This window comes from Ascaphus truei, chromosome 2, assembly GCF_040206685.1.
Source record: "Ascaphus truei isolate aAscTru1 chromosome 2, aAscTru1.hap1, whole genome shotgun sequence".
Taxonomy (NCBI): Eukaryota; Metazoa; Chordata; class Amphibia; order Anura; family Ascaphidae; genus Ascaphus; species Ascaphus truei.
In genome coordinates, this window is record NC_134484.1 from 120771493 (window position 1) to 120789867 (window position 18375).

At 44.0% G+C, this 18375-nt stretch overlaps 1 protein-coding gene across 1 annotated transcript in view; it reads left to right on the plus strand.

The window, feature by feature from the left end:
- Positions 1–18375, plus strand: part of PRKDC (protein kinase, DNA-activated, catalytic subunit) — a 174678-nt gene that overhangs the window by 121938 nt on the left and 34365 nt on the right. The window contains 4 exon segments of the mRNA XM_075588499.1: positions 2177–2351; positions 5579–5757; positions 13014–13194; positions 18185–18345. Of these exon segments, the coding sequence (XP_075444614.1) occupies positions 2177–2351; positions 5579–5757; positions 13014–13194; positions 18185–18345 (696 nt within the window).

The window sequence follows — 18375 nt, forward strand, 5'->3', positions numbered from 1 at the left end:
AGAAACTCTGACCTAGGTACAGCAATAATAATTGTTTTTGCTGTAAAACGGGTATTTTTGCTGTAAAACGGGTATTTTTTTCAGTGTTGCTCACTGCCCCGTAGTGTCCCTGTGCCTCATGCAACTATCTGAAAATGACTTGCCCAAGTCCACAAGAGGAGCTTACACTGGGATTTGAAATGGGTTCATCTGCTTCAGGGGCAGGTGACACTCATTCTGCCCTATTGTTTAAAGGCAGTAAGGACACTGCTAAAAGTATTTTTTTGAATGCAGTGTTGCCTACAAACAATGGGTTAGAGCATAGAATACAGACTGAGTGCATCTATTGCCAAAGAACTTACAATTTCATTTGATGTATGAAACTCATGGGGAAAAAGTGACATGCATTGGTTCACAGACAATGTTGTGAATTCCATCAAGCCAGCATTCTGAAATAACAAGGACCTGGAAGCACCGAAGGTGCTATCTTGGGTGCTTAGTTCTTTACAAATCTTCAACCAGTTATACATTGGTTGATGTAGTGAACTTAAAACAACTTTTATTGGAATGTATTCAAAATTAGCAGACTCATATTTGCCACACGCACAGATAAAGAAATCCCCTAATAAAAAAATACTGTAATTGGTAACTGGTATCGTTACCTAAAATAAAAAGCTACGAATTCCAAAAAGAATTGTATTACATAGTCACTGTCTCCCCGTTACTGTTCTCACAGCTGTGTCTTTATATGTCTGCGCGTCAAGCGTGTGTGTGTGTGGTTCTGTGGAAATGAGTGTGATCAAAGAGGTCGGCAATGAAAGGTGAGCCTGTGGATCTGCAGTGATTCCCAAAAAGGGGTTTAGAGCCATCTCTAAAAAAAAAAATATATAATGTAGTGTCGAATCCAGGGGGTAGTGGGTTCCTGAGCCGAGGGGGGGAGGGGGGACTTTCCGTTACAGCAGGAGCTTCCATAGTCGCCCCGCACAATTCTTTGCATCCACAGCGACAAGACAATGTGGGAATGACTTTGCACGTTCCCGCAGTGATTCACATTTGTGTCACCCTTGCTGTCAAATTGTGGTTCAATTTGGGACCTTATTGTGTGTGGACACTATACTGCCTGAGATCGGTCAAATAGTCTGCGTAGGCAATGACATTTATTCATTAGGGGTTTGCGAATCAAATTTATTTTAGCAGAGCGTCTGCAAAGTGTAAACATGGTTGGGATCCAGTGTTCTAGAATCTAGAGGATAATGTTACAATGGCAATACCTGTACAGTTTGCATGTTTTTTTTTAATCAGTTGCAGCAGGTGCTTAGCTTTAAGGAAATCTAATCACCAGGAGCATAGCGATAGCCTGGGGGCCCGCTCTCTCTTCTCCCTCCCCACTACCCCCCTGTCGGCGGCCCATCTCTCTCTTCAGATAGACAGGTGGGGGAAGATGGTATGCGGTGGTGGCAGGCCCATAGCGTTAAACAGAGGATAAGCCGGCAGAGGAATTAGCTGCTGTTACTGAGGCAGAGCAGGACGGCCAGGGAGGAGCGCGCTCTAGCAGCAGACACCGGAAGTAAGAAAGACTTCCGGGTCAGATCGCTAGAGCGCTCTGCCACCTAGGAGAGTATAGTTGTGTACCCCAGTTCCCAAGTAAGTGTGTCTTTTCTTATGTAGTTTGTGTAACATTGTGTGTTTGCCTGTTCCTGTGAATAAATTTACAATTTATTTCATTAACTTGTTTTGCTCAATTTATGATCCAGATAAAAAGGTGTAAATTGCCTGGTCTCCCGTGACACACACATTAGATGCCCTAGAAACCTTAACAGCATTGTTTTGCAATTTCAAATCATCCTCTTAACTATTTACACCAATTGACTTAAGTAAAATAACCATCTGGGGCTGATCCTGAGCAATATTATTAAGGGGTCATATTATTAGAGGTCAACTGATCCGTGTATGGAGTTACCCTAACTTAGGGTATTGCAATTCTGCTTCTGTGTGTACAACTATCCTGATTTAATATCCAGAAATTATGTAGTCCTACTGTATAACTTAAGTGATTGCAAATCGGAAAACAAAAGTAAAATGGTTGCATGTACAGAACTTCTACTCCCCTCTTTCCTTCCTGTTATGCATCTCAAAAATGATTGAGCTTAAGTTCAACAAAGCTTTAACAGGTCATATGCATATTCTGTTTCTGTAGAACAACTTCTCAGTTGCCATGAAACTTCTGAAGGATCTTCACAAAGAGTCTAAAACAAGGGAAGATTGGCTGGTGAATTGGGTTCACAGTTATTGCCGCTACAGTCACAGTCGCAGCCAGAGCCAGAGTTGCCCTGAACAAATACTGACTGTAATGAAAACGATCTCCATACTAGGTACAGTATTAACATTTTCAATGTGGGAATGAAATTGCACACAAACAATGAAGGGGTTCTTCCAGCATAACTTTGGGATTTAAAGCAGTATTTGGAGAATTTTTTTTATTTTTTTAATTGATTATTACTAAATGATAATGTTATGATCAAAGAGATTATTACTCTGGAGATTATAATGTTTTTGATCATCTTGGTGAGGGGAGAGAATGTTCAGCATCATTTTTGCCAGGAAGCCATAGTCATGAAGATGTCACTGGAACACATTTCACTGGAACACATTTCACTGGAACACATTTCACTGGAACACATTTCACTGGAACACATTTCACTGGAACACATTTCACTGGAACACATTTCACTGGAACACATTTCACTGGAACACATTTCACTGGAACACATTTCACTGGAACACATTGCACTGGAACACATTGCACTGGAACACATTTCACTGGAACACATTTCACTGGAACACATTTCACTGGAACACATTTCACTGGAATACATTTCACTGGAACACATTTCACTGGAACACTGTCAGGTATATTACTGCTGTGAAGCGCTATGTACATTAATGGCATTATATAAATAAAGACATACATACATTTGTATTTTAAACACAGAATAACAATTTGTATGCAAAAAAAAATGAAACAGTATCTCTAGTTATACTATATGAGTTCAAAGTGGGAATCATCACTTAAACGTGTATCGTAATTTGAAATTGTAAAAAAATAAATAAAAAATTAGGGTGAGAAGCTTCAAGGTGAAATCTTTCTTCCGTTTTTTTTCTTGCAAATGACATTGCGGTCGTCCCAACAGTTTTTGCAACATATGAAGTATTAATTTGCTCCACATATATTGCCGTATGTATTGTGTGTGTATATTGGTTAAATCCAGAATTTCAGTTTACTAGCAAAGCACCGTTTCTGAATGGTTTAAAGCAGTGGTTCCCAAACTGTGCGCCGGTGCGCCGTGGCTTGGCTAGAAGGGCGCCGCGATCAGGGCCGCCAGCAGCGGGGAACAAGGGCTGCTAGTTAATTTAAAAAAAAAAACTCTGAACCCGGCGCCTGCCGTAAGTAAGTGGCAGCGCCGGAAGTAAGCGAGAGAGAGGCCCGACGCGCGCGCTGGAGGAGCAGCACCGGGAGACAGATGTCTCCCAGCAGCACTTCCCCTCCCCCTCCACAGCACACCATCCCCCCCACGTGGCACCGGCACCGGCAGCACTGACCTCCCCCGTGCAGGAACCGGGCCGTTCAGCCACTCCCCTCCATCACCGGCACGCCCCCCCCCCCGCATCACCGGCATGCCCCCGCATCCCCCCCCGCATGTCACCGGTCTGATTTTTATATGTATATATATATATATATATATATATATATATATATATATATGTGTGTGTGTGTGTGTATATGTGTGTGTGTGTGTGTGTGTGTGTGTATATATATATATAGGGAGGGAGAGGAGAGAGGGGATGAGTGAGGAAAACGGAGTAAGAGTGAGAAGCAGGGGAGAGAAATACATGCGAGGCGGGAGGGTGAGACGGAAAGGAGAGAAATACATGGGATGGGGGCTCGTGAGGTGTGAAATGGGGTGGCGGCGGGCAATACCGCTGACACGGGGGGCCAGCTTAAAATGTTTCCCGGGCCCCGCGATTTCTGTTGGCGGCAGGGGCTACTGGCATCCCGGGCCCTGTAGTCAGGGGCCCCGGGGCCCCTGCGCGACCGTGCACCTCGATAAATCCTGTCACCTTGGACTGACAGGATTTAGCGCACTCGCGATGCGCCAGGCAGCATGTTGGCACGCTGTCAGGATTTTTTTTGGGCCCGCAGCAAGCTCTATACGAGCTTGCAAAGCGAGGCCCGCCTCTTCCTGCATGTAGCATGTGGTGAGTACTGCTCCATGTCTTTCTTGCTTCCCCCTTGCCCCCTGCTCCAATTTCCCCCCCCCGTTCTGATTTCCCCTGTGTGTATGTGAGTGTCTGAGTGTGTGTGAGAGAGACAGAGAGAGTGTGAGAGAGTGAGGGTGAGAGTGAGGGTGAGAGTGAGGGTGAGGGTGAGTGAGGGTGAGAGTGAGGGTGAGAGTGAGGGTGAGAGTGAGAGAGACAGTGTTTGAGAGAGAGACAGTGTTTGAGAGAGAGACAGTGTTTGAGAGAGAGACAGTGTTTGAGAGAGAGACAGTGTTTGAGAGAGAGACAGTGTGAGAGAGAGAGACAGTGTGAGAGAGAGAGACAGTGTGAGAGAGAGAGACAGTGTGAGAGAGAGAGACAGTGTGAGAGAGAGAGACAGTGTGAGAGAGAGAGACAGAGTGTGTGTGAGAGAGAGGCAGAGTGTGTGTGAGAGAGAGGCAGAGAGTGTGTGAGAGAGAGGCAGAGAGTGTGTGAGAGAGAGGCAGAGAGTGTGTGAGAGAGAGGCAGAGAGTGTGTGAGAGAGAGACAGAGAGTGTGTGAGAGAGAGACAGAGAGTGTGTGAGAGAGAGACAGAGAGTGTGTGAGAGAGAGACAGAGAGTGTGTGAGAGAGAGACAGAGAGTGTGTGAGAGAGAGACAGAGAGTGTGTGAGAGAGAGACAGAGAGTGTGTGAGAGAGAGACAGAGAGTGTGTGAGAGAGAGACAGAGAGTGTGTGAGAGAGAGACAGAGAGTGTGTGAGAGAGAGACAGAGAGTGTGTGAGAGAGAGACAGAGAGTGTGTGAGAGAGAGACAGAGAGTGTGTGAGAGAGAGACAGAGAGTGTGTGAGAGAGAGACAGAGAGTGTGTGAGAGAGAGACAGAGAGTGTGTGAGAGAGAGACAGAGAGTGTGTGAGAGAGAGACAGAGAGTGTGTGAGAGAGAGACAGAGAGTGTGTGAGAGAGAGACAGAGAGTGTGTGAGAGAGAGACAGAGAGTGTGTGAGAGAGAGACAGAGAGTGTGTGAGAGAGAGACAGAGAGTGTGTGAGAGAGAGACAGAGAGTGTGTGAGAGAGAGACAGAGAGTGTGCGAGAGAGAGTGCGCGCGCGCGTGCGAGAGAGTCTTTGTGAGAGACATACCAACTGCGCACTCCAACTGTTAGGTACAGTATGTATATACAACTTCGTTTTCACTTTGGGCGCCGTGGAAAAATCCTGATCACCTTGGGGAGCCTTGAACCGAAAAAGTTTGGGAACCACTGGTTTAAAGCATTAACTTATTATTTAGTGTAAAACATCCTTTGCAAAATAAATGTAATACTAAAACTTATTTTGTAATCTGACAGAGGAGAGCAAAACAGAATATCTAAGCAAAAATCCTCGGGCATGCCGATATCAGAGTATGCTGCTGGGTGCCACTTACAGAATTATGGCTGACGCTCTCTGCAAGGAGCCCAACAGTCTTCACGAAATGGGTGAAGAGAAAGCTAGAAAGGTTATAGAGCTTTCTGAATCTCCAGAAGAGGTAAGCATATGCAAGAGAAAAAGATGGCTGGAAGAGGTTTTTAATAATATTGAATTAACCCCATCAATGCCAGGAGGGCCTGCAACTTACTGTATCATTCTCTGGCACAAAATATGTAAAAGCCGGAGGAAGAGCCCACAATGTCAGTGCAGTTTTAACGCATTGAAGGCCCATCTGCTCACATTGTTTTCTCAGGTAGCATATACAATTTAAATACAGCTATCTGCCAGATCTTGTAATCAGCTATTTTGTTTCAATAATTCAACAATTTTCGGCTGTGCTGTAAACCTATGTGCGCTGTAATTCGACCAAAAACGTACTGATAATGAAACGCAACAAAGCTCAAGGTGAAAGCAAACGTTGTGCAGGCACTCAAAGATATGTGAGCAGAGAAAAGGGGATGGCTCTCCTGCCATTTAAACATCTTTATTTGTTTACGTAAGTACATTTCATTTACAATTTAAAAAATAAATACAAAAAAAATACACTATGCAGGTAGGTGCCGGACCCTAATTGAGGTCTTTGAGGTCTCAATATTGCCCTTGATTCAGATTTTACACTGACACAAAGCATGTATGAGTTTGATCTAGGCTTGGTCTTCTGCGTCCCCATGGCAGCTTGAATCTACTGGGAAAAGTCTCCTCCTTCAGATTAGGGCAGAATCATTGGCCCGGGTGTATATAAGAGGCATTCACTTCACCAAGACCAGTTTTTGTGTGTGTGTGTGTTACCTCAGCTGAGAGGTACGATTCTTCTTTTGTTTTATATTGATTAGGCCACCTCCGGGCTGCCTATGACAGGCAGGAATAGCCAAAAGTTCCCTAGGACGTGGTGGTGTGTTTTTTGATTTCTGGGGAAAGCCCTATAGGGGGCACCTGGTATATTTTCGCAACCTCTCAGAAACCTTATTAAGCAGCAGGGTTCCCAGATCTTTCTTCAGTCTTTGTCGTGCTCCGGTTCTACATACTGTTTTCTTAGGAGGAGAAAGAGAAGTGGTGCTGAGCCTGGACGCCAAGTTTGATTCACCTCTTGAGCCACATAAAACCTGTGACTCCCCTTTCTGTAGAGCTCCGACACAACTAGAAATTCAGACAAAGGGGTTTAAAAAAGGAAAATGGTGAGTTCCATCATTTCTGATTAGTTGACAAGGTGACATAGCTTGCTGAACAAGGAGGCTCTCTTAAGGGAAGCCTTTTGTCTGTTAAGCTACCAATGCACTTCAGTTCAGGCCTCTGTTAGATGTGTTTAAATAAACCTGCCTATTCAGACCCTTAGGGAAGAGACTTCTTCTGGCACTGCTATTCAGCCCCCCAAAAAGCATCTGCTAAGACCATGCATCTGATCTGCTTGGATTGTGAGAAAAAGTTGCCTTCAGGTTGCACTGAAAGATTATGCATTGATTGCATTAAGAAGGCCAGATTGGAGAAACATCATCACATATGCAATTTGAGGCTAGAGCAGAGGATGAGAAGATATGTGTATAAAATATCAAAATCCCAGACATTGATAGATGAATAGGTGATCCATCCCTGTCCAGATCTGATCCAATTTTCCACAAGAGAAAAAGCAGGAAGTATGTCTGTTCCTCTTGAACTTCTTGTACAAGACATGTCTGGTTTGGTTAAACCAGAAGCTATTGACAACCTCATCAATGTCATCTGTACGACCCTAAACATCCAGGATACCAAATAATAAGCTGCTGTCCTAGTTTACGCTTTTTGGGGATCCCGCAAGAAGGTGAGGTATCTTTCACTGCCTCTGTGAAAGACATGGTGTTCCAAGAACGGACAATGCCAGTTAAGAGAAGTTCTCGCATAGCTTTAAGAAAATATACCGAGCACCACCCAAAAATGAATGCAGCAATTTTAAGAATTACTCTACTGACTACTATTCCTCTAGAGGATGGATCATCATTCAGTGTTCCATTAGATGGAAAAATATAAGGAATTCTGCGGAAAACGTTGTTTGCGAACAACTTCAAAGCCATAAATAGCAGCAGCCTGCATGCATAGCTAGAATTATCAGAATCGGTACAGCAATCTGGAAGAGGTTATCACAACAGGTACATCAAGACATGATCCTGAAGGTTTTTTCTAAGCTCAGAGATCCACTGGATTTTCTTGGTAGTACTTCATTGGCTGTTAAGTTTCTGGCAAGATCATGAGTCTACTTGGTAGCAGCCTGTAAAACATCCTGGCTAAGAAGTGTAGTGGACAATTCATCTAAGGGGAAGCTTGTATCCTTGCCTTTCAGAGATACCTTCCTGTTTGGAAGCATTGGATTTGCTCGAAATGAAGATTTGAAGAGATATATCTCAGCAGGAACTCCCAGATCTCCAAGGAGAAGATTTCACGAAAACCAATATTATAGGCCAGACCAATCTAATTCTTTTCCAAAGCAGGGGAGCTCCAAACATCACAGGAAATTAAAGAAAATGAACACACAATAGTGAAATATGTTCTCACAATAGGAAAGGGGCTTGAAGGTCTTTCAAAAGTACTACTTATATATCACTCAGCAGTCGTCTGTATGTCGGGCAATGTCAAAAGAACAGAAATCGAGACAATAGTGTCTGTCTGTAGATTTCCTTGATAATTCAACGTAAAACTATAAAATACACACTTAGTGTGATCAATCTTTAAAACATACAGCTTTAAAATACAAAGCTCCCGAACCGTGATCTCACCGCTCTGGATCGTGCTGGCGTCCCACATATGTGTCGTCAGTGCGTCCAATACCCGGATATAGACTGGAACACAGCATCTCATTGATCCTCAGACTCGTTTCACCTATGCAAGGCTTCCTCAGAAGTCAATAACTTAGCCCGATTACTACTTTTTATACCTCGATGGTTATTCATACATTGCTCATTTCAATTTGTGCTTAATTAATTCTGTGATGTTGCTAGCACTGTGAAGGATTGGAAACACCTGATCCGTTTGCAAATTTACATGCGGATATATCTGTGAAAATGAAACTTATTTCAAAACACAATTCCAATATAAAAAAAAAAAAACAAATCTATAAACAAATTCCATAATAGAATTCATTAAAAAAAAATATATCTGCATTCATGGCAATAGCTTATTGCGTATGTGAAATACAACCACTATAGAGCTCCCAAAATAATAAAACTGTATTAAAAAATTCTGCTACTAAATGTAGAATTACATCACATTGTTAAATAATATGTTGCCATATCCATATCTCATATGTACAGTAATGAAAAAAGTTTGTGAACCCCATGATAATTACGGAAATGCCACTGTTTTTTCCATGATAACCTTCTTGAATATAAACCAGTCTTGTCTTAAATATCCAATAGGTTTTATACTAACCAATTCTACTGTATGTCTTTTGAAACAATATGATGCATGAATTAGAGGTATGTGCAAGGTAAGTGAAACCCTGGTTTTATCAGCTAAATCAAAGGGGATGATTAGAATCAGGTGCTTAAATAATTAGGTATATTTTCAGGGGTGAGTTTGGGAAGCCCTACTCTATATAAAGATCAGAAACTGTGTGAGTTTGGTCTTGGTCTTTACCTTACAAGTCTGTGGTAACACGTCATGCCACGATCATAATAAATCTCTGGAGGACCTCACAAGCAGTTACTACTAGAAAGCATTACAGAACCAGTTCTAAGGATTTGGGGCTCCACCAATCTAATAACATTTTAGGTTTGAAATATGTGAAAATACTAAGGGGTTCACAAACTTTTTCTCGCCACTGTATACAGTCCTATAATGGCTAATTAATGTCGACACATCTACAGATATAAACATGGTTGCTATTCAGTTTTAAAGTGCAACGATAACAGCATTGGGACTTCCAAAAATAGTACACAGTAATATATAACACTAATTTTCAGTGAGATGAAAGGTAACACGATGTGGATATGTGGGAGCAGAAAACAGAAAGCGAAACAATATGATTAGTATTCATTCATGAAAAAATTGACTCGATTGCATTTTAAACCACGATTCGATGTTCTCATCTAGGAGAGATCCTTGCAAGAATTGTGAGGTGGTGTGATCTCATTCAGACTGCTACAAAGTGGACAAACGGATATATATCTCACTGTATTTTCTACGTGATATACGGGTAGGACAGCAGAATACACATGAAGGCACAAAACAAGCTCCATAGGATAAAAGTTTTATCCAAGAGATTCGCCATAACATTGTGTGTCTGGCTTCACATTGCATAGCCAATAACCAACTTCACAATGAAGAGACCCAAAAGGTTGAAACCTTTCTGCGAGTAGGTTTACTGGCCATGCACTTACTCGGGCTGTACTGAAAAAGCTGGGTAATACAGTAGGCATAAGCTTATAGGGGTCCATGTTGAAATGGACAAGAAGCAAAAAGTGACACACGGAATAATTATCTGCATGTCATTACCCAGAATCCATGACTGCAGTGGAAGCATTGTATGCTAAGATAATGGGGGAAGGCAGGGTTGCAGACCTGTCTGAAATGTGAATGTGCTCACAAGTGGTATTTTTATTTGCTATCCAAGACGAAAGAACGTTTGTGTTGGTGGATTCAACCAAGGAACCTGGGAAAATTAATAACATTATAGCTTCCCAACTACTGTGTAAACAGTTAAAGTCACATGCTTGTCTCCACAGTTAGGGAGCTTGTTACCTCAGTAATTTGGCCCAAGGGAAATGGATAACAGAGATGCTGGATCCAATAAACATTCTGGTATCTAGAGTATTATTCAAAGGTCCCATAGGCTTTTCCCAAATGCTAAAAGGTCACCACATGTCACTGCATTCACTTAAGTGTACTTTATAGGAACAAATCCTCCCTAGTCTGCTGGTCAGAAAGTGTATCGCACAGCAGATGTTAAAGCTGCAGTTCAGTCAATATCCTGCATGTGTGTTTTTTTTTAATAAATCAGTTCTGTAGTAAGAAAAAATACCTTTAGCATTTTCTGTTGTTAAAAAAACAACTTTGAAAGACCAATTTTCTTGTATTCTATTTTAACAAGCATTTTCTAAGGCACTGCCCCTTCATGTATTGTCATAAGCTCTGGCACACCCCTTTGTCAGCCCTGCCCCCCTCTAGCACATGTCAGTGCTGGAGTGCTCAGAATATTCATGAGCTTCCACTGACTGACAGAAGCAGATGAAAAACATATCCCTTCTCTAATGATGTCACCAAATTTTGCCGATCAATACATGGAGAACGAATTGACTGGAAGCTATACAGTTTTTTTAGGTAATTAGAGATTGCCCACATGAAACTATTGAAGTAAAAAAATTAAAAAAAAAAAAAAAAAGACTGAACTGCAGCTTTAATGCCAATTATAGACTATGGGGACATAGTATACGGCTTGGCACCCCAAACCCACCTTAGCAAACTTGATATCCTCTACAATTCGGAGACTCTCACAGCCACCACCATTCTAAGTTCTTTCAAAACTAGAGCTGTCTCACATTTTAATCTGGTCTGTAACTGTTACATATGCTATAATATATATTATCTTTACCTGTGCATGCAATGTCTTGTATATAATGTATACCATGTGCACTTATGTAACTATGTATTTGTAACCATGTATTATTTGTCATCATAACTCTAAGCCCAGGACATACTTGAAAATGAGAGGTAACTCTCAATATATTACAGCGGGGCCCCGGGAATACGGCGGGTTCCGTTCCAGGGGCCCGCCGTATTGTGAAAATCGCCGGAAAGCGGATCCGGCGATTTTCAATTAATTTGCATGCACAAAACGGCGTTTTCGCCGTTCTGCGCATACGCGGCCTATGGTCTGCATGCGCAAACTACGGTCTGCGCGCGCAGACAACATCTGCGCATGCGCACCGGGCGCAACCGCCCGTTCTGCGCATGCGCAACTCGGAATTAAAGATGGCGACCACCTTCTCGGTGCCGCCGTATCAGCGGATTGCCGAAAAGCGGGGCACTGAGAAGCGGGGCCCTGCTGTACTTCCAGGTAAAACATTTTATTAATAAAAATAAATTACATCAACAAAAAAGGAGGAACATAAAGCTCCAGAGCCATGAATGAGTCAGCCAAAGAGTTGGTTTGAGCAGAAAGGGATCTCTGTTATTTCAACCATCTATATTTTAGGACTGCAAAATCACCAGTGAGAACTCTAATCACATCAGGGGAATGTTTTTTGTGCAACAAAGTTTTTTCTGACCTTGTAGATCTCTTGGGTTAGACAAAAGCAGATAATATGGCATCTGCAGAAAATGCTTAGGTAACAAACGATTGTGCTAGATCACATGGCGACTTACCTGGATGCATTCTAAATGGCATGGAAATTCCAGCTGGTTTACATCTTCCCACCTCTTCCTTTTATTCAGAAGGTTCCCAGGAAGATAAAATTAGACTTCCCAGAGATGATTCTGATGGCACGCTAAGAAGGGAAGTCTTACACGAAGTTGTTTTCTCAGGCTTTTCATTTTGTAGTCACATCAACAATACAAGTGATAGCTTAGATCTTGTGTGCAAAGCAATCACTGAGCACTCCTCCCTGATCTACACAAAGAATGCAATACTTTTACCTTTTTCAAGTAACAGTTACATTGCACCACTCATACCACTTTCTGTGCATGTGCCACCTCCACTCTATTTTCTTATCTTCTATCATTTTTCTCTCCTTTGTTTCTAAAGCCAAATATTTGTCCCAAGACCGAGTGTATGTGTGATGAGTATCCTTGTTTTGTCTTGGAGTTTCTGGCTAGTCAAGCAGTCGGAGCGCTGACATCAGGCAAAGACATTTCAAATTTACCAGTGTTACGATAAGTCTTTGCATCTGTATAGCTGTGTTACCCCATTTCCTGATGAGTAAAGTCTGGCTCAAACTATCCCCCTGCATCCTTGGAACATTAATCTCTCCCTTGCTAGTTTACACTAGCCCCGTTTCATTACAAACAGTCTCTCTTCTTACCGAGAATCCTCTTAGAAAAAAGGTCCAAATTCACTTAGGTTTTCAGTCTGGGGGTCCTGGGGTCCAACAAGCCACAAGATTGCCAGAAAGGCATTTGTTCTTGGATCTAATGCATCTTTGTTTGCAAACCACAACCCCTTCCTACATTCCCTGATCTTCTGCATTGGGCCTTTATCTGTTTTAGCATCTCAGCTTTGTCAGTATGGATAACTGGCCTTGGTGGATTGAATGTGGCCTATATAACATGGCCAATGATTCTGTCCAGCTCCACATGAATTTGATTATCAATGTACAGTATGTCATAAGGGTATGCCTTGTTTAATTTCAGGTATCATCTGGGCTATATAGGAAATCTCTGCATTACTTGAAGTCTGCTGTTAGAAAAGCTGCAGAAGAAGTACAGTCTCGCTCTGCAGACAATGTTGACAACAGTGGTGTAATTAACGCTTACATGACGTTGGTGGATTTTTGTGACACACATCTCAGGAAAAAGGAAGAGGATTCAGCAGGTATGTATGGGAACATTAATTGCAAGGGTACAATATCGGGTTCCAATTCAAAATAACAGTTTCCATCGGATTTAATGGCTGTGATAATGCAGATTATCACAGAATATCCCAACATAACATGTCAGTGGGAGCAATAACCTTTGCTACATCTGTGCGTTTATATGTATGTACAGTATATATCAAAACACAGAACCCCAGCAAGCTCTTTTTGGGAACCCCTGAGCCCCCACAAAATATATATATGTACGTGTCAAAATGGAGTGCTATTGAGCGTGTCATATGTATACAACAGACGACAGAGAAGCCCAATGCTACATCCAACCAACATGACAGAAATACACAGTAAAATACTTATATATTCTCTTGAAATAGGGTCATTTAGTTTAACCCTTTGGCCAAAGCGTTGTAAGCTTGCGAGCCACGTCAAGGCAGACACCTGTTCGCAAGGCCTAACACTACCAGATAAAATACTAATATACCTCTATTGGGATTACATTTTTTAATCCTAATAGAGGTATATTAGTATTTTGCCACGCGCAAGTAATATGCCACGCTCAATAGCACTCCATTTTGACACATGTACCTATATATATTTTGTGGGGGCTCAGGGGTTCCCAAAAAGAGCTTGCTGGGGTTCTGTGTTTTGTTAACCCATTCTCAGCTGTCCCAGCTGGTGGAGGTTAGTGGCTCCTCCTTCCCAGGTTTTAAGCCCGCCCCTCCCCACTTCCCAAGTTTGCAAGTGCCTCATTCTGCTGGATATAGACCCACTGTGGTGTTCCTCCTACTAGAGGTAAATGAGAATTTTAATCCTAATAGAGGTATATTAGTATTTTATCTGGTAGTGTTAGGCCTTGCGAACAGGTGTCTGCCTTGACGTGGCTCGCAAGCTTACAACGCTTTGGCCAAAGGGTTAAACTAAATTACCCTATTTCAAGAGAATATATAAGTATTTTACTGTGTATTTCTGTCATGTTGGATGTAGCATTGGGCTTCTCTGTCGTCTGTTGTATACAGTATATATCAGAAGCAGCCCTTGTCAATGCACTGCTGGATGAAATCCTCCCCAATGATCTTCCAGGTACTGCGGTTGTAAGCCTCTCTTCTCCACGTTGCTCCAATAAAAATTCCAATTTCATCCTCCCCTCTTACCTGTCATCGTCGTCATCTTTTCATTTCCCTTGCTGGCCTTGATAAAATTGCTATTCAGGGAAAATAAAGTACAAACAATGGGGATAAGAGCAGCAAGTTATTGATAATATAAGGTAAAGTGTGTGTCTGTGTGTCTACACACACCATTTTATATAGTGCCAACATTGTACGCAATGACAGTACAGTGAAAATAAAGTATAGACAATGGGCATGAGAGCAACAGGTAAATTACAACATTCGGCATAGGGAGACCCTGCCATGTGAAGCTTACAATCAAAATGTTATATTGGGAGACTTACAGACGGTAGGAGTAAGGCTGCGCTTATAGTTACCGCGATGGCGCGCGCCACTAATACAAATACTTACTTTAGATTGAGGATGTGCATAGTGCTCTGTGAGCTGGCGGCAGAATCCAAGAGACAAATAATTGTCTCTCCAAGCGATAGCCACGTGACGTCGGCGTCACAGAAGCGGTTCAGCCAATGAGGCCGAACCGCTCGCATGACATCACGTTGCACGCCTCAATCTCTCCTGAAAATCGTGGGCAGCAGAGGGAGAAGCACAGTTCACCGAACGCGCTGTGGCAGGTGTGCGCTATGTTGCGTGAGGTAACTACAAGCGTGGCCTCAGGCTGGGGACATGGTGCTGCAGACCGTGCGGAGACGTCTGCACGCTGAGCGATCATATTGTCTTAAGGCAGTAATCACGTCCATGCGGCGTGCGGGCGCGTGCACGTGGGAGGGGGCGCGTGTTGTGCAAGGCTGAACAGGCGCAACAGGCCGAACCAGCTTTGTGACGCCCCTAGGAATGCCCCCCACGGCCCGTCCACCATGGTCAGGGAAAGCACCCACTTCACGCGGGTCACTTCACAGCCTTCGCGCGGGCGAAGGCAACATGGCCCCAGCCACTATTAACTAGTGACTTTACTGAACATGCAAGACAACAAATCACGGCAATATCATAATAACCTGTGTCCCTCTCTAGAGGAGACACTTACTGCGTCGCGCAGGACGCTTTCCCAACACCAGGTGATCCCACCCAGTGTCCCGAGAATCCCCACCCAATGTCCCGCACTCTATGAGAGAACGTGGGTGACTGCGCTGTCACTATTTATACTAAGGGCCCGTTGGTGCACTTGTGTATTAGATAGTACCTGCCGAGCACTCCCGTGCTCGGATCTCCAACTGGCTTCACAAAGGATCCGTAGTGTGATGGTTCCGTCTGATCCTACACCGGACTCCTTACACGCGGACCGCCAGGGGCGATCCGGACCTAGAAACAGTCTCTGCGGACCCCAACTTGGATCCGAACCTCTCAGCAGGAACCGCAGCTTCCGCTGTGTCCCTATCTAATCTACCCTACCGTGACAGGATCCCTAACATAGGACCTGTCCCTACAGCACTAAGTGACACGCGCTATACTATAGGCTGTCCCTACAGCACAGCAACCTGTAATGACTTTGGGGAAAACTCCTAGGGGCCTACAGGGGTAATAACCTGCCCCACTTCCCTAACTCTCACTAACACTAACACTAGCAGCTACGCACTGCAAACTTCGGAACGCGTACAGCCACTTGCTGCACACTAGCACTATGCCTTCTTGTCAGGCCTCACAGCACTGCCAGCCGTGATCCTGACAAGACAGCACACACACACGCACTAAGGGCAGCGTCCCTATCTTGGGCCGTCCCTCAGCACTTACCCACTAACCTAGTGGGGAGTTGGGACCTTACTTGGGATGTGGGGGACCTTACTCGATGCAGAAGCTGCACATGCTCTGTGCACCCTTCCTTCCCTCACAGCTCCCCAGCTCCAACTGCCGTTCTCAGCGTGCGTAATGTATCTTATTGCTCCCTCTAGCAATCCTTGGCCCTCATTGGCCACACGGAGGCACCTGATGTGCTTGCCCCTAAGCCTCATGGGAGTTGTAGTCCCGTGGAGGCTGCAAATACATTGGGGCCGCGTGCGCGCCTTTCCTGCGCCTGCGCTAACCCCTAATGGCCGCCGCAACCTCTCTAGGCTCTGTCCTGCGCATGCGCGACCTCTCTGGAGCTCTCCTGCCGCCTGGCTATCCCTGCGCATGCGCGAGCTGTTGCGCAATGGCGGCGCCCTGTACCCCGAGCCCCCGGGACCTCGACAACGCGATCGCGGCCCTAACAACGGGCCGCTCGCGTCCCCGGCAACCGGCCGCATCAGGGAACAGCGCGCGACTCCCCGCTCCGGCCCCCACCCTTGGAAGTAGCCGTCGGGCCCGGCGCTGGCTCCGACGGCACCCGCGACCGCACTGCTCCAAGGGAGGGGGGTCTCAAGGAGCTGCGGGAGCTCCAGGCTACAGTAGTAATAGTATTATCCAAGGTAAATCACAGGAATGGATTAGTACTGGTGTTACACCACCCCCTCTCTCCCCCCGGCAGCAGGGATAGCGTGTACTGTACATAAAATATAAAGTAGATCTTACTACAGTCGGTGTACCTTTTTGACAGGGTTTGTACCTGCTCCAAGGTGTGTGGTAGGTCAGTCGTTACCTTTTCCTTCTCTGGGTACCTTCTGTAGATTCAGGCCCAGACTGTGATGAGGATTGATGAATAAAAATAGAAAGGCGCCAGGAACTTTTAACTGCTGATATTTATTGTCAGCAGAATAACATAGTAGCTTCCTTGCAATAACAGGACAGGTTTTCTCATTCCTCTATATCTGGTACAGGGTTATTCCTTGGCATTATCCCTGATACCCACTTAAACCAGGGAGTGATATCTAGAACAACCCCATTCCCCGTCGCTACTTAAACTGGGGAATTATTTCTCTGACACTTTAGTTAGGCCCTATACCTAGGAAAACTGTCCCTGTCTGATAAAACCTTTTCCTTCTCTGGGTACCTTCTGTAGATTCAGGCCCAGACTGTGATGAGGATTGATGAATAAAAATAGAAAGGCGCCAGGAACTTTTAACTGCTGATATTTATTGTCAGCAGAATAACATAGTAGCTTCCTTGCAATATCAGGACAGGTTTTCTCATTCCTCTATATCTGGTACAGGGTTATTCCTTGGCATTATCCCTGATCCCCACTTAAACCAGGGAGTGATATCTAGAACAACCCCATTCCCCGTCGCTACTTAAACTGGGGAATTATTTCTCTGACACTTTAGTTAGGCCCTATACCTAGGAAAACTGTCCCTGTCTGATAAAACAAGAAAAGGATAAACTCTGCTGGTCTTACCCCACAGGCCAGGTGGACCTGGAGACCTCCTCCCATCTCCCCCCCCCCCCCCCCTTGATGGGTCTAGTAGTTGGGATGCAGTAATTACAGAATTCCTGATGTTGGGGATCCATGGAGGTGTCCTGGATGGTAAAATCCTCCTGGTGGTCTGAATTAAAAGGGGGGTCCCACCTTTTATATCTAGGGAGTAGCATTAATTCTGACCCCAGTAACTAGGCAGATTAAAGATTGTTACATGTCACCCATACTGACATGTGACCCTCCAGCACTTTCCAGACATGACCAGGCCAAACATGTGCCTGGAAGTGCAGCATTTTAGAAACAATATAGGTGAACATGCTCGCAATGCCTAGCCTGGTGAGACATTAACCCCTGCACTGCCTGCATTTTGATTTTTGATATTTGAAGAAATTTACTGTGTAAGCAAAAAATTTAAAATACATAGTTCATGTTTCAATAGGTTGCTAAAAAACAAACATAAAAGTGAGCGCTCGGCATAAGTATGATGGGAGCATGACGCAGTGAGTGTAGTATGGAAGTATGTTATAGAGTATCAGAGCACTAATTAGAAGGAAGTACAAATGTAATTGAATGTATCTTTATTCATGTATTGTTTCCGAACAGTGATGGATCATAGTGAATTGCAAAGTTTTCCAGAGATCATAGTGGAGAAAATGATTAAAGCCTTAAAACTGAATTCTAAAGATGCCAGACTTAAATTTCCTCGACTGCTTCAAATCATTGAACTGTACCCTTCAGAAACCCTGGACCTAATGGCAAGAGAGGTCAGTTACCTGTTGTAATAAACGTAATGG